A 17,016-nucleotide genomic window follows, 5' to 3' on the forward strand; every position below is an offset into this window, starting at 1 on the left:
ATTGCTTGAGGTACCTCACAGTACTCTTTAGTAGCATTTCACTGCATGTTCACTTGAAACAACTGAGCTAAATTGAAGATTGTCAACCACTGATTGGACACTTCTAGACACAAAAGCTCGTCTTTAAACAAATATGTGTCAAGGGAAGTTTGGTAGCTGTACTGAGACTGGGATCTGAGAACAAAACTATGGTTCAGAATTGTGCCCGTTACTGTGAGCGCAGTTCGATTACTAAACCAAAGTCTAGTGCTTGTTTTGCAGTGCCGTATGAGTATTACTGAAGGCTGGTTTACTAGTAGCAGCAGGCCTGTTAATAGAGGGAGGGAAAGGGGAGAATGGGCTGAATTTAGAGTGGGGAATCAGTCACCTTTGTAAAGAGTAATTTCAATGATTCTACTTTACTAGACCTATACTGTCCACATACAGACAATATAACAGCACGGTTAGAGATCCTTCAGTACAAGGGAGGTAGCTTTTCAAAATGAATTACAAACAAGATATCAGTTAATGTACTGATGCAACTTTGCTTTACATTTTAGCACTTAGCATTGCATGACAACAGTAGTGTGATGGGAGACAAAAGCAGTTTACTCTGAACTCCCAGTTGCCGGTGAGATGATTGCGTGCTTCACCAAAGTGTGGATAAAAAAAAATGCACCAAATCTCAGTGCACTAAACCTATGTTTATATTTATGGACCATTTTTAAGAGCATATTTTACAGAGGGGACGCAATCGTGAAAATATCACGTACAAAGAAGTGTGCGTGTGTCTGTTTGTACTTAGTGGGAAGTTAGGATGAGATATTTGCATAATATGTTCCTGAAAAAAGTTGAAAGGCTTTTCACTTATAGAAACATAGAGCTATATACAATAATGTATAATTTGCTTCTGTTTCCCATAATTTAAATGATATTCACTGCAGCATTGTTTACTATGTTTGTTACATTGTTGCAAGACGTCAAGGGGTAAAAACAAATATTTGCTGTGAGTGAAAAGAAACAGTATCATTGAATGAATGCTGTTGTAAATATTGAACAAAAATATAAACCCAACATGCAACAATTTCAAAGATTTTAAAAAGTTACAGTTCATAAAAGGAAATCAGTCAATTGAAATACATTCATTAGGCCCTAATCTATGGATTTCACATGACTGGGAATACAGATATGCATCTGTTGGTCACAGATGACTTTTTTATTTTTAAAGGTAGGCGCATGGATCAGAAAACCAGTCAGTGTCTGGTGTGACCACCGTTTTGCCTCATGCAGCGTGACACGTCTCCTTCACATAGTTGATCAGGCCGTTGATTGTGGCCTGTGGAATGTTGTCCCACTCCTCTTCAATGGTTGTGCGAAGTTTATGGTTATTGGCAGGAACTGGAACACGCTGTACAGCGTAGCCTAGTGGTTAGAGCGTTGGACTATTAACCGGAAGGTTGCAAGTTCAAATCCCCGAGCTGACAAGGTATAAATCTGTCGTTCTGCCCCTGAACAAGCAGTTAGCCCACTGTTCCTAGGCCGTCATTGAAAATAAGAATTTGTTCTTAACTGACTTGCCTAGTTAAATAAAGGTAAAATTGATCCAGAGTTTTCCATAACATGCTCAGTGGGTGACATGTCTGGTGAGTATGCAGGCCATGGATGGAGAACTGGGACAGTTTCAGCTTCCAGGAATTGTGTACATATCCTTGCGACATGGGGCCTTGCATTATCACGCATGATGTTATGGCGGCGGATGAATGGCACAACATTGGGCCTCAGGATCTGTTCACGGTATCTCTGTGCAGTCGAATTGCCATAGATGAAATGTTAATGTATTAGTTGTCTGTAGCTTATGCCCGTCCATAATGTAACCCCACTGCCACAATGGGGCACTGTTCACAACTTTGACATAAGCAAACCGCTCTCCCACACGGCGCCATACATGCTGTCTGCCATCTGACTGGTACAGTTGAAATCGGGATTAATCCGTGAAGAGCACACTTCTCCAACATGCCAGTGGCCATCGAAAGTTCCTGGTCTGGCGTAGTTACAAGTGGTCTGCGGTTATGAGGCTGGTTAGACATGTTATCAAAAGCAACGTTGGAGGTGCCTTATGGTAGAGAAATTAACATTTAATTATCTGGAAACAGCTCTGGAGGACATTCCTCCAGTCAGCATGCCAATTGCACGTTCCCTCAACTTAAGACATCTGTGGCATTGTGTTGTTACAAAACTGCACGTTTTAGAGTGGTCTTTTATTGTCCCCAGCACAAGGTGCACCTGTGTAATGATCATGCTGTTTAATCAGCTTCTTGATATGCCACTTCTGTTAGTTGGATGGATTATCTTGGCAAAGGAGAAATGCTCACAAACAGGGATGTAAACACAATTAGTGAGAAATAAGCTTTTTGTGTTTTTGCAAAACGTCTGGGATCTTTTTATTTCAACTCATAAAACATGGGAACAACACTTTACATGTTGCGTTTTATATTTTTGTTCAGTATAAATTGACCATTCATTACAAACAGCCTTGCAAAATATCTTGGCAGTATATACTGTAAAAACAGCTTTTGGTATTTTGTTTCCCCCCCATGCCCTGTTTAGCTTGAATGTCTGACTACTGCAGCCATATTGCCCATGTTGCCAGTTTTTCTGTCACCTTTTCCAGATTCCTACCTACCTACCTACCCACCTGCCTGCTACCTCTCTGCCTGCTTGCTTCTGCCACCTGCTTTGTCATGTATATGCATGTGGATACCAAGGGATGTGTGCTGCCACTGGACAAATTCAGTCCTCTCACAAACAATCCACTAAATGGTTCATGGGCTACTATGGGTTACTATTTGGCTTGGGTTTGGTGTTGCTTACGTTTGCAACAGAGATCTTAACCTATTTGATTGTATTTAAAAGTTATACAATGATTACTATGCTTTCCATTGCAATTGTGTTCAATTGATATTTACATTTTAGTTATCCAGAGTGACATACAGTTAGTGCATTCATCTTAAGATGGCTAGGTGGAACAACCACGTCTTACATAATAAGTACTATTTTTCCTCAAAGTTGCTATCAGCAAAGTCAGCGCTAGTATGATGATATAATGCCAAATCAGTCCGACTGTGGTTGGACCCTCATTGGTACACATCTTCTGAGATAGATGGTAGAAACCACCGTGTGCAGGCAGGTTTGCCAGTGGATGTCGAGCCTTTCCTGCTTGATGCCTGTCTGAAGCGCATCATGGTAACCGCAATATGTAAGCAATTGTGGGGATTAGAGGCGGTGCTGTTCTCAATTGAAGCATATGATGTTTCTTTTCCTCAATCACACATGTACTGTAATATGATGTCTAATTGTCAAATCAGGAATGAAGCCATTTTTTTTTATTTAAGCATATCCCGATATCTTCAACAGCCACCCCAGAACTTGACCATGATTACTGCCTGCCCAGGTCTCCAATGTGGCTGGCATCCCTGAATGGTACTGCACTTAAGACCCTCTTATATCCAGGACATTACAGAGTATCATGCACAATTTTAGGGACACAATTGCTCAGTGTAAAAGTGTCCCTAAATGAGTTCCACAAACTTCGTCACTACTCCACACTTTTTATTTTTATGGGGCAGTCCTTGCAACACCTATATCAGCTAAATTTGTACATTTAGCTAATTACAGGGAATCTTTAACAAGTCCCCTGAGATCCTTTCACAGAAATTTGTTGCCCTCCTGCTAATTTGGTTATTATCTGCAGAGGATTTCAGCTTCTTGCTGAGGTTGCACAATGTGCTTATTAAGAAGAATGCTGGCATCTAGTTTTTAGGTGGCTTGAGTGCTGTGTAAAAGCAGAGGCCTCCCTACGAAGCATGACTAAGGTCTGGAGATTTTTGTGTATGTATGATTACTGTAATGGCTGTCTGGCAGATGAACCCGATGATGTTTGCATAAATAGACATACTTTGCTGCACACACACCCCTTTTCATTCTTGGATACAAGTACCTATTTTATTCCTGAATGAAAACCTTAACTGCTTTGTGATTGATCCCTTGATAAGGAGTGGGTGTCCGTGGCCCATCCATGGGTATGGCTGGTCCATGCGTGTGACTGGCACCCATGCCAGACCTGTGTTTGTGTTTGACCCCTGACAGAGCGCAGTCAGGACAGTGTGGTGGTGATGCTGTCTGACTCCAACTCCACCCAGGATGCCTTCACAGACCCCGCCAGCTCCCAGGACAGTAGCCATGTTAAGCTACAGTCTGGGAAGGGCAGTACGTCTTCCTCTGAGAACACCACCCCCATCAAGGAGGGCCAGCCTACAGTTGAAGACACAGGTGGGTGTTGTTCCTTTTATCCTGAAATGCAATTAAGGAAATTAGTTCTACCCGAACACCAGCTTTAGTATTTGCTAAATGGGGTTTTTCTTTTGTGATATTGTAAGCCAATGACTTGTGTTTTAGAGGGGACAGGACATATTGAGAATGGATCATGTTAATATGTCACTCCTCTTCAAACCCTGAATTCCTCAAGGCTCACATGGGGGAAGAAGCAACGAGGGCGGGACTGTAATCTTGCTGGAGGACAAAGAACAAGTCCAAGAAGTAGAAGACACCATGTCAGTGATAGTACCTGAGGCTGATGCCCAAAAGCCGACCATAGATACCTGCCCTCATGCACTGCCTGTTCCATCCACCCCACCAAAGGCCTCGTCCACTCCCCAGGTCACCCCCCAAACCCCCACTCCTCAGGCCACCCCCCAGACTCCCGCCAGCGATGGGAAGAGCCGTCACCAGAGATGGCCCGAGCCCCCTCCAGAGGTTGTGGAGGTGCCCAAGGCCCTCCCTGCTGAGCGGACAGAGCAGCGCCACATGCTGGTGGAGATGTGTGTCCGTGCTCTCTTCCTCTGCCTGAGCCGCTTCCCTCAGCACTACAAGAGCCTCTATCGCCTGGCCTTCTTCTACACCAACAGCAAGACCCAACAGGTTAGTTAGCCCACCCTCCCCCTGCACTGTCACTAACATTCATTCACAGAATGTTTAAACAGGAAAATTTAAACAATTTATATACCAGACCGTAAACCTATCATCAGTGGCATTAAATCTGACATTTTAAATCCCTCTGACACCATGAGTCTAGTTCCTCTTGTCAATTGTGCTAGTTTGCCTGCAGTTTATGTGACTACAGAAGGTGCTGGAAGAGGAGAGTGTGCTTTGTACACAAGGCTCTGTGGGTAGAGGTGTGCGTGGGTGGCAACAGCGCAGTGCTCTCTCAGCCAGGTTTGGCACAGCGAGGCTGCGTAGTGTCGTGACGTCCTACAGTAAGCATTTTTGCCAGTCAGACCATCCTATGGGGACTGCTAGTCCCAATTCAATGAAGTTGGATTAGCCAATAGCCAGGGCAGAGTTCTGGCCATTGATAACAGCTTAGTGAACCGTTACTGTTTTCTTTAATAACCTTTTGAGACTTATGTAGCTCTCCTCAGTGTGCTGTTCATCTTGTTGTTAGAGGATTCATTCAGGCAGGTAGACGGACCTTGGCCCGTGACTTGCTTTATTTTACTGCCCCAAGTGTTTTAGACTTAACAAAATCACAAAGCCTACACCTTTAAGAAGTGAATAGGTCCTGAAAGTAAGTCCACAATTGTTTATTTAATTCCCCGTGGAGTTCTGTTAAAATGTCAAGTGACTACCTACTGCTCAGTGTTAGCGACCAGTGGAAGCATTGTGGGTGTTCAGGTCTGTAGACCTCTTGGTTAATAAGCGACGAACTCATTTGTTTTTCCAGTACAAATCCTACTTCCTCTGTGTTTTAAATTACAGGCTAAGGTTATTATACATTTGTCAGAGAATACTAGATTTATGGGTTAGTATTGTAACAGGAATGTGTGGTGGATAGATAGATAGATAGATGATAATTTGAATAGCTCTGTCTCTATGCAGACAATTCTGATAGCTTTTATGAATTTGTATTAAATATGATAATACATAGTGCCTTTCGGGAAAGTATTCAGACCACTTTACTTTTTCAGCATTATGTTACGTTACAGCCTTATTCTACAATGGATTAAATAAAAACAATTCCTCAGCAATCTACACACAATAACCCAAAATGACAAAACTGAAATACCTCATTTACATAAGTATTCATACCTTTTGCATCCTGTTTCTATTGAGCATCCTTGAGATGTTTCTGAAACTTGGAGTCAACTTGTGGTAAATTCAATTGATTGGACATGATTTGGAAAGGCACACACCTGTCTATATAGGTTCCACAGTTGACAGTGCATGTCAGAGCAAAAACCAAGCCATGATGCTGAAGGATTTGCCTGTAGAGCTCCGAGACAGGATTGTGTCTAGGCACAGATCTGGGGAAGGGTACCAAAAAAATGTCTGCAGCATTGAAGGTCCCCAAGAAGAACACATTGCCCTCCACCATTCTTAAATGGAAGAAGTTTGGAACCACCAAGACTCTTCCTAGAGCTGTCCTCCGGTCCAAACTGAGCAATCAGGGGAGAAGGGCCTTGGTCAGGGAGGTGACCAAGAACCCGATCGTCACTCTGACAGAGCTCCTCTGTGGAGATGGGAGGACCTTCATCTCTGCAGCATCTCACCAATCACGTCTTTTCGGTATAGTGGCCAGAAGGAAGCAACTCTTCAGTAAAAGGCACATGAAAGCCTGCTTGTAGTTTGCCAAAAGGCACCTAAATGACTCTCAGACCATGAGAAACAAGATTCTCTGGTCTGATGAAACCAAGATTGAACTCTAGCCTGAATGCCAAGCCTCACGTTTGGAGGAAACCTGGCACCATCCCTACGTTGAAGCATATTGGTGGCAGCATCATGCTGTGGGGATGTTTTTTAGCGGCAGGGACTGGGAGACTAGTCAGGATCGAGGCAAAGATGAATGGAGCAAAGTACAGAGAGAACCTGCTCCAGAGCAGGGGTGAAGGTTCCCCTTCCAACAGGGCAACGACACTAAGCACACAGCGAAGACAACATCGGGACAAGTCTCAATGTCCTTGAGTGGTTCAGCCAGAGCTCGGACTTGAACCCGATCTAACATTTCTGGAGAGACCTGAAAATAGCTGTGCAGCAACGCTCCCTGACCGAGCTTGAGCGGATCTGCAGAGAAGATTGGGAGGAACTCCCCAAATACAGGTGTGCCAAGCTTGTAGCATCATACCCAAGAAGACTCGAAGGCTGTAATTGCTGCAATAGGTGCTTCAACAAAGTACTGAGTAAAGGGTTAAAATACTTACGGAAATGTGATATTATTATTATTATATATTATTTTTATAAATTAGGAAAAGATTTCTAAAAACCTGTTTTTGCTTTGTCATTATGGGGTGGTGTGTGTAGATTGCTGGGAATGATTATCAACTTTACACACCTTATGTAAAAATGAAAAGTTACTATTGGATGAACTATATCTACTTGAATATAAAGTTGAATCCCTCCTCTCTAGCTGAGGGTGAACTGCCCCCCTCTTGTAAAGCCTCTAGTTCTCCCAGAAACAGTTAGGGTAAACACGAATTGGCTGGGACAGACAGTTTGAGGCTAATCAGGAAGTCAGAGATTGACAGGAGGACCTGTAATCGCAGGTCATTTGGCGCTGGGTTTTTACAGAACATCACAGTGACGTTTTAAAAAGGGAGAACCACTTTCATGTCAATAACTTGACTTCAGCTACAGTCACTTTGTACTGTTAAACTGCAGTTAGTTGTGTCCATCAGAGCTGCTATGACAGGGAACAAGGTAGCAAAACAGTGAGGTTAGGTAGTGGATGATGCAGATGAAAAAGAGCGATTTAAAAAAAAACTGGTATGATGTAGCTAACGGTTTCACCTTTTTTAGTCTTGTTTGTGGTCTGCCTCTTGAGGGACCGTTTTCATATCCCCAGTCTTCTGATTATGTTTTATGTTTTCCTAGAATCTGCGGTGGGCACGAGATGTGTTGCTAGGAAGCAGTGTCCCATGGCAACAGCTGAAACACATGCCAGCACAAGGACTTTTCTGCGAGAGGAACAAGACAAACCTGTTCAATGTAAGTTCACCAAGCCAGCTCTGCTATCAAGGTCCTGTTACTCACCTGGCTAACATTACTATGCACCAGTCCTGGTTCTCAGTTTGTTTTACAGTTTGGAAAGTGAAGTTATTTTTGGAATATTGCAAACTCAATAGTAAGTTACAGAATTTACACCCAATTTGACTCAATCTAATCAGAAGTCAGTGACTGGAAGGAAATGCTGAGAGTTAATTTGGCGTGTCTTCCAATCGACTTCCTCCTCGACTTGTAGCAATAACATTCTGCACCAGGAGAGACCCTTAATAGCTAAAACAATGGAGGGAGGACTTAGAGATTCCAACATTCCATCAGTTGTTTAAACTTAAATGAAAAGGGTACTTCTGGGAATTACATACTTAGTGTGTCAACCTTCTCATTACATCTGTTGTAAGTCCTCCAAGAGATATTTCTCCTTGCTGCAACTCTTCTTAGTCCCAGTTATCCATGCAATACGTTCTTTGCATGTTATTGTATGGTTGCTTTAAGCCTAATTATGGAATCCCAGGTAGCATTGTCATGAATTGAAGCATGTGTGGCGGTCTGTGGAGGGTCTGGAGACGAGGACAATGATCAGTAATGTCACTGCTGGTGTTGAGCCAGGGAGTAGGCCTACTCGGAGCAGGTTTCCCAGGTCTCATCAAAAGTCAAAGATGAAAATCAGCAGTGGTGTGACTCAACAGCTGTTGTCTTGTTTGCCATGGCCTTTAGTATCACTGATCCCTGAGCCTGACAGACAGACAGACCAGTCATTCTCTGTGGTGATATGTGTTGTGCCTTCTGTGTGACAGAGGGGACAATGATTGTGCTGGTTTTCCTCAGTGACAGAATGACCAAATGGCTGGATGGGAGATGATATTAGACATGAGTTGGTAGGCTACCTGATGGGACTTGGTCTTCAGTGGAGTGTTCTTCAATGGGGAGGCCAGGCCACACCACCTGAATAAGGTTTCTCTAGATCATTGGTTCACTACTGGTTTTGCCTCGGGACCAGATTGTCTCAGTCACGACCCAATATTTGCATTGCAAAATTGGCAAAATGTCATCTGGAAAGCTATTTTTAATGCTATATTGATAGTCAATGTAGCAATTTACACTGAGTGTACAAAACAGTAATAATACTTTCCAAATATTGAGTTGCACCCCCTTTTGCTCTCCTAGCAGCCTCAATTCGTCAGGAACTCGACACGGTGTCAAGCTTTCCACAGGGAGGCTGGCCAATGTTGACTCATGCTCCTCCCCTTCATCTACACTGATTGAAGTGAATTTAACAGTGGTCATAGCATTTACCTGGTCATGGAAAGAGCAGGTGTGTTTTGTACACTCGGTGTATATGACAAGGGAACTACATCCCCACCTTTTCCATTGTTAGTAATATTCTTGATAAAGAATGTTAGTAAGTTCACTGGTTTGAAATACAAAATTAACCAACTGTGCTAAATAGTGATGTTATTAGCTCTGTTGACAGTACTAATTGAAGAAAGTTTTCGGATTTAAAATTATTCAAAAATGCAGGCTCATTACATCCTTCTACCTGGTTTTAGTAGTTTAAGTTCAGACTGGAGTATTTTCCATTTCAATTTAAAAAAAAATAATACAATTCTCAGACACCCTCGACCCATTCGAAACCTCCCGTGACCCAAATTTGGGTCGCCACGACCCCCCCAGTTGAGAATCACTGCACTCAGTCCTATATTGCAGCCTAATGTAGGTCACACTGGCCTAGTTTTCATCTGGTTTTGGCTGGTGTTACATCAACTGGGCCACCATCAAGAGTAGCCTAACCTATATTCTGCTGTTTTGACATGTTCCAGACTGTGGCATGCAGCACCCTCTGTTTGACTGGTAGTAAGCCTTCTTATAACTGTTCTCATGTAGTCTCAATCATCTTGTGTTTCACCAATCGTAAATGTTGTGCATCAAAGAATTTGTATAATGTAGTAACTAAACAGGCTTATTCGAAAACACAGCTGATTAAACAAATTGCATTCTTAACTGAAGATCATGATTAGATGATTATTGGAGTCAGGTGTGTTAGATGGGGCTGGGGCAAAAGTGTGACACCAGTCAGGCCCCTGAGGACTGGAGTTGCCCAGGCCTGAAATAAATCAACCATGACAGGGAATCCCCAATGGAAACACAGCTGTAGATGGACAATAATATTATGGATTTGATATGGATATAACCTATATATTTAGTTTACAGTTGCTGTAATGCTCTTCATAACATAATGTTGATGATTGCAGTAAATAAAGGCCTAAGTCCTCTGGCCTGCTCCCTAGGGCAGGGCTGTGCAGGGCTGACTGCTCTGCAGGCTGGGCTCCAGGAGGACAGTCCAGAGGGGGGGGGGCATTTTAAATCCATGGGGGGGCAAAACTAGTATTTCTTTAGAGCCCTATCTTATAGGCTTCATAGCTTAAAACTCAATCATTACAACTATAGGCTACATTTCGGTTGAATTTGTGACACACGCAATGAGCGGAACCCAGCTGCCACTTCTCCAGGTGCGCAATATTTTCTGTGTGGGAGAGTTTAAGAAATATATACTAAATCAAACTAATTGCATATTTTATAGTCAGAATTTTCTTACATGGCAGTAGCTAATTTGAATCTGCCACGAATAGAGCAAATGCCCATTCCGAGAGCAATACACGCTATAGGAAGAGGGCAACACCCGCGCGCTCTAGGAAGAGGGCAACACCCGCGCGCTCTAGGAAGAGGGCAACACCCCGCGCGCTCTAGGAAGAGGGCAACACCCGCGCGCGCTCTAGGAAGAGGGCAACACCCGCGCGCGCTCTAGGAAGAGGGCAACACCCGCGCGCGCTCTAGGAAGAGGGCAACACCCCGCTCTAGGAAGAGGGCAACACCCGCGCGCTCTAGGAAGGGGCAACACCCGCGCGCTCTAGGAAGGGGGCAACACCCGCGCGCTCTAGGAAGGGGGCAACACCCGCGCGCTCGAGGAAGGGGGCAACACCGTATTGGACGCGCATCGAGGAAGGGGGCAACACCCGCGCGCGCTCGAGGAAGGGGCAACACCCGCGCGCGCTCGAGGAAGGGGGCAACACCCGCGCGCGCTATAGGCAGAGGGGGATGAAAAAGTAGGCTGTGTCATTAGTATTGACATCACTTTCACACCAGCCTATCTCATAATAACTGTAATACAAATGTAATACAAATGAATGATAACAGAGTGAAAGTTTTCCTAATTGTTTTAGTAAGTTACACACGGTATTGGACCAACATACAATTTGTTGAAACATGTAGGCCTATCTAAAAAATAACAGCCATAAACACAACTGGCATTTTGCACACAAGAAAGTACGTGATGTTGAAGAGAATCCCAAGGTGGGTTCATTAAGAAAGCACACACCGTGACCCTTGATTCAGGGCCATGGACAGAAGGCTACCTTCAGTCAGGATAAAGTTCGATGCACTGACAATTTCAGCATTACCTCAGAGTACAACTAATAGGCTACATTGGTCATTGTCCTGATACCCATCAAATAACGCAAAGGTGTGTGTGTGTATATATATATATTTATATACACACACACACACACACCTTTGCGTTATTTGATGGGTATCAGGACAATGACCAATGTAGCCATTGTAGATTTTGCTTTATATATGTTGGTATATATATGTGTATTATGTGTATGTGTCCAGAATGGTCCTGTATGTGTGTATAAGCAGGATATATGTATATGTTTGACAGTGGGGACATTTATGGTGTGTTCATGGTGATGAGCTGTGTTTTTTAACAAACATAACGTTTTGCATTGTTGCCAAAAGTTCAATTATGTATGTATGTATGTATGTATATGTATGTGTATATATATGTATATATATGTATATGTGTGTATATATGTATATGTGTATGTATATGTACAGTGCCTTGCGAAAGTATTCGTACCCCTTGAACTTTGCAACCTTTTGCCACATTTGGCTCCATCCATCTTCCCATCAATTTTAACCATCTTCCCTGTCCCTGCAGGCTTCAAACATAAAGATATAAAACTGTATTTTTTTGTGAAGAATCAACTCCTTCCAACAAGTGGGACACAATCATGAAGTGGAACGATTGTGAACTTCATTTATTGTTTGATATTTCAAACTTTTTTAACAAATCAGTTTTATAAAACTGAAACAAAGGTCGCAAAGTTCAAAATTATTATTATATTATTATATCTATATCTATTAGATATAGATATAGATATAGATATAGATATATATATATAGATATAGATATAGATATAGCAGTTGAACACACAAAAGTGGTCTAAAAGATGCATTGAGGTAAAAAGCAAAGGCTTAAACTATACATTACATAAAATCATCAGCGAAACAACCAGAAGGCTTACATGAGGGAAAACCAATGAATGAATTAAGCTTATCATTTAGACGAGTTACAGTCTCCTCCATGCTGTTGTGAACCTCATGAGAATTTTCTTACTCCATTCTCCTTCCTGACAAAATGTACTTGTCGGGTCCCTCACAAACGCCAGCTGGACAAGCTGTGCTTTTTGTTGATGTAACATACTGCGTCTGTGTTCACTGAATACGTTCTTCAGAGTGGAGAAGGAATTTTCGCACATTGCTGAATACGTCCCAAATGGTAATCCAAATTCATGTTTCAGTGCCAACAGCACAGTCGGCATTGTTGAAAAGGCTCACCGTATCTTTGAAGAACACTGATTGTTGTTGCTGGCTGTGGTTGCGATTTCACTTTGCAGTAATCAATAAACTCTGCTTCGACTGGTTCACTTTTGGTTGGATTCAACAGGTTGTCAGGTGCTAGTGGCTGGGGTAATGGCGGTGCAGGTGCTTGGTGTGATGTCACCCTCATGATATTTGTGCTTGGCCCCGTATCTTCTCCATGTTGTTAGTCAGCAGACAGCGTGGGGGATGGGTGGGTATTACATTTGCTGCTAGGCTCCTCAACCTTAAAGGACGGGCCAGCCGTTTGCTAGGTGAGCTCGGCATCACACTCGACATGGGGTTCCTCCGTTTTTTTTGCTCTTGGTAATGCAAAGCCTTTTTCGGATATCCATGCAAATATGCCAGCTGTCATTATTAATCTCGCCATGAACAAAACTTAGTGAATCTAGTAGCTACTAGCTAGATGATTAGCTGTCTGGAAAAGGTAACTACTTTTATTCCCTTTGTGAGAGAACTGTCAATTTGACCCGGCCCTGGTTGGGATCCAATGAGCTTCTTAAACAAGGTAATGAAGGCGGTACCTTATGACATTGCATGGCTAGGTACCCAATCAGAATGCATTTGGGGATTTTTAACTACTAAATATAGCATCTCCCCCTCCGATCATGAGCGCACACCCGGCATAGCCTCTGTACCGCCGTGCACAACTGGCAGGCCCGACAACACTCCATTGGCAAGACCAGGCATTGTAAATCATATACCATTTGTTATGTTATGGGGAAACAACTTGGAGGGTACAAACTCTATCGGGGGGTTAAAAGCTCTGCCACCCCATATAACGGGCTCTGCTGGCCTGCTCCATTCCATGATCCTGCAGAGTCACGATGTGCTTGCTCAGGCATGGTGTTGCCCACACACACGCACTGTATGTGCTTACATATTTATCCGCCTACGCACCCACACATGCACTCTACTGCAAGCTACAGACAAAATGGATGCCATCTTTCTGGATCTTGCAAAGACAGTACAGTATGAAGATGGGCAGAAACTGCTTCTCCCAATAGAAATCCCAGATCACCCTTGTAGGCGATATCATGGCTAGCTCATAGAAACACGTCACCGGGTCTAACGGTCGAGTCGTGTAGAACTGTGCATGTGCAGGCCGTCAAATCCAATCCACTCCTTCGAGTTATTTCAGGAGATTGAAGTAATAACATGTTTAACTACTACAGACATTGGCTCGAATCTTGGTTGTGCCTTTAGGTTTCGAGAAAATTAACAACTAAGGAAAACATTTTCTCTTCTCTCATTGACTTCTCTAACCCCAAACCCCAGCCTGGTCTGCTTCATAAGTGTTGCCCGGAAGTCTTGTGATGTTGTCCCGCCTATAGGTTTAGAGACTCTGTGGATCCTGTTTCAGAGGAATTACATTGCTTTCTAGTCTTTTAACATTGAAATATATCTTGGGGATATTTTTCCCTCACTTTAAACCTTTGTCTTCATTGCACCGAGATGCTAACTAAGTGTGTTTGTGGCTATACAAAAACGTGCTCTTGAGTCCAGTACTTATATAAACTGTGGTGTAACTTTGTCAGTTTTGCTTTTGTACAGTACTGGAATGTTGGGTGTGTTTTGCTTGTCTACCTAGCATCGTGTGGCACATTGAGTTATGTAGGTGGAGCTGCTGAGACCAGGAGAACTAGTTGGTATGAGCAAATAGGGGAGGAGGAGTGTGAAGGCAGTGGAACATGTTGTAATATATTGACTATTTTAACATGTTCCTTTCTCTGAGGTCCTGTCTGGCTTTGTAGCACTAACACCTCTTCGGTGCTGTCCTGTCTGTCTACCCTCCCTGCTGGAGAGCTCATCATGTCAGCAGGTTGTTGTCTTGTTTTACAAGAACATAAGCTCTGCACGTGGACAAATCGGAACATTTTAGCACCACACAAATAAGGGACCGTTCCCGGCTCCACACACACTCGATGCATGTGTGGCTGGTAGCCTTGTGTCTGCCTTGCCACTCACGGAATCTTGATTTTGAAATGTTTTTTTTAAATAATCCACGCGTTGAAAGAATGTTTTCATTCCACCCACCAGCAGATTTCTTTTTTGCAGCTCACCCACGACTCTACTAATGATTAGCCCAATAGGGTAAATGCAGATAGGCAACCCCATGCTTCAGTCTATTTATTTATAGCCACTATGCTGTATCAGTTGGGCTACAGGTAGTAATGCTTATTGCTAATAGCATACCTAATAGTATGGACCTTGCATAAGCTATATGCTCGGTCCAATATGTTAAAATCATTTTAACAAATCATTTTACCAATATGTTATTTGGCCAATTTCTGGAGCTAGAAATTATATTTTAGATGTCAGCATAATTCTGTTTTCATACATTTTGGAGTAGAAAATATTTTTAATGTCCACCAACCCCCCTTCCCCCACTGCAAATGTTTTTCTCCAGAGGAAACACTGTACAGGCTAGGCCGACACACTCATTCCTCTCTTTCCTTACTTCTTCAACTACTTCTCTATCCTCCCTCCCATAGCTCCATCTTACTCCGTTCAAATCAGCTGCTTGTTCTAAGTCAGCTTTTTCAGCTTGCCAACTCTTCCTCTCTCTCGGTGTCTTCCTGTTGCTCACTTTCTTTTGTGTGATCATGCTCTCCCCCTCCTTGTTGCTGCTCTCGCTAGCTCTCTTTCTCCTCATTGCTCTCTCTCCCTTCTCTGTTTGTGTACGTAGTGTGTGTGTGTGTGCAGTTATGGGCGGGAATAAGTCGACCCGTCGCTGATTGGCTGGCTACAGTCTAAAGGGGTGGGCACTATGATGTCTATAGAGTGAGAGCAAGAAGGGTGGAGGGAAAACAACCTAGCAGGCTGGGGTCAGGGGAGTTTGAGAGTGTGTGGGTGTTTTTGTTTTGAGATGGCAGGGTTTGAAAGAGAGAAAGGAGCGAGTCAGCCCGTCTGTCAGTGGCACGCTGAGTCTCTGGGCCCTGATGCCAGCACTGTTTCTGCTCCCCTCGTCCAGGCTGCTGCCCTCTTCCTCTCCACCTCCTCTTTCTCCAGCTCTGCCTTGCGCAGCTCTTCTCTCCTGCTGTCTACTGCAGCCTTCACAGCCCCAGCGCCTGCATGCAGCCCACCCCTCTCTATCTCAGTGTGAGTTTCTCTATGGCTGCCAGGGCCGCTGGTGCTGCTACAGCCAGCAGGAAAACATCCAAAAGAATACACGCGCAGACACAAGTGGAGTAGTTTTCGTTGGTGATGGTGAGTCTCTCCTTTGCCGCCTTTCATTTTTTTTCTCGCTCTGTCTGTTTTATTAGGGAAAGAGCACATGATTGTATTATTTTGTTTATGTGAGTGGAGTTCTTCCACAGTTTGTGGAGTTAGTGTAGTACTTTCATGGGGCATGGTGGGGTTGAGTCATTTCCCCCCCCTCCTTCTGTGGAGAGGGAGGCAAGAGTTGTGTTGAGCCCCCTGCTCGCAACGGAGATGAATGTTTACTCTACACCTGGCTTTTTTCAAGAATACAGAGCGATGGAGTGATCATGTAAACTGGTTGTATAAAAGTGCGTAGTAAAAGTCATTTCCTGTTGCTATTTCACCCCCCCCCCAACTGTTGGGTTTGCTGTTCTGCAGGCTGTAATGGTTTGATAGGAGGTAACAGTGTGAGATGTTTGTTTGAGCCTGAGGTGATGTGTTCTGACACCATAAAGTAGGCATGTAGTGGTGTGGCATGTAGTGGTGATTTAATGGGTTATGGTTGGGCTAAGGGGAGTGAAAGGAGCTGGTGTTGTGCTTTAGAGCAGGTGTTGTGCTAGGAGCAGGTGTTGTGCTAGGTAGGAAGGAAGGGGAGATACTCAACACGCAGAAACTAAAAGGCACATTGTTGTAAAAATGAATGAACAATCTGGGAAGTTGGCTGTTTTATTAATTGAGTGTTATTAATTAGACCAGTAGTTTTCCTATTTTAGATCATTACATTTGCAGAAATAATTGATTGGGTGACGTGTAACCCACGGTAATATAACCCACATGAGTGATAACTAGCGTCCCCAGGAAACATAATCAATCCTGACAACTCTGAAAAGCATGGTCCCTCTATGGAGATGAATATAGTATCTTGCATCACAGTGGTGTTGTTATTTGATAGGATACCTGCTACATTAGCTACATACTGTGGGATTGTGGATATAGAGTCCCAGGCAGGAAGGGGTGGAGGGGTTCCCTCTGATAGGAGGGGTTTGGTGGGCGTGGCCAGGCTGTGTGCTTCCAGGCCTCCTAACACTATAGGGATAGAATCTCCTTTTCCTCTCTTTGTCT

General features: G+C 43.6%; 2 protein-coding genes across 2 annotated transcripts in view; one reads left to right on the plus strand and one right to left on the minus strand.

Annotated features, from left to right (window-relative positions):
• The window catches only part of LOC135541185 (neurofilament light polypeptide-like), a 29,489-nt gene extending 16,673 nt beyond the window's left edge, over positions 1-12,816 (minus strand). The window contains exon 1 of the mRNA XM_064967297.1: positions 12,709-12,816. The gene's annotated coding sequence lies outside the window, so the exon portion shown is untranslated. The remainder of the gene's footprint in view (positions 1-12,708) is intronic.
• Positions 1-17,016, plus strand: part of LOC135541174 (calcineurin-binding protein cabin-1-like) — a 63,062-nt gene that overhangs the window by 11,662 nt on the left and 34,384 nt on the right. The window contains 4 exon segments of the mRNA XM_064967288.1: positions 3,394-3,459; positions 4,126-4,308; positions 4,505-4,956; positions 7,903-8,016. Of these exon segments, the coding sequence (XP_064823360.1) occupies positions 3,394-3,459; positions 4,126-4,308; positions 4,505-4,956; positions 7,903-8,016 (815 nt within the window).

Source organism: Oncorhynchus masou, chromosome 1 (genome assembly GCF_036934945.1).
Source record: "Oncorhynchus masou masou isolate Uvic2021 chromosome 1, UVic_Omas_1.1, whole genome shotgun sequence".
In the NCBI taxonomy this organism is placed as follows: domain Eukaryota; kingdom Metazoa; phylum Chordata; class Actinopteri; order Salmoniformes; family Salmonidae; genus Oncorhynchus; species Oncorhynchus masou.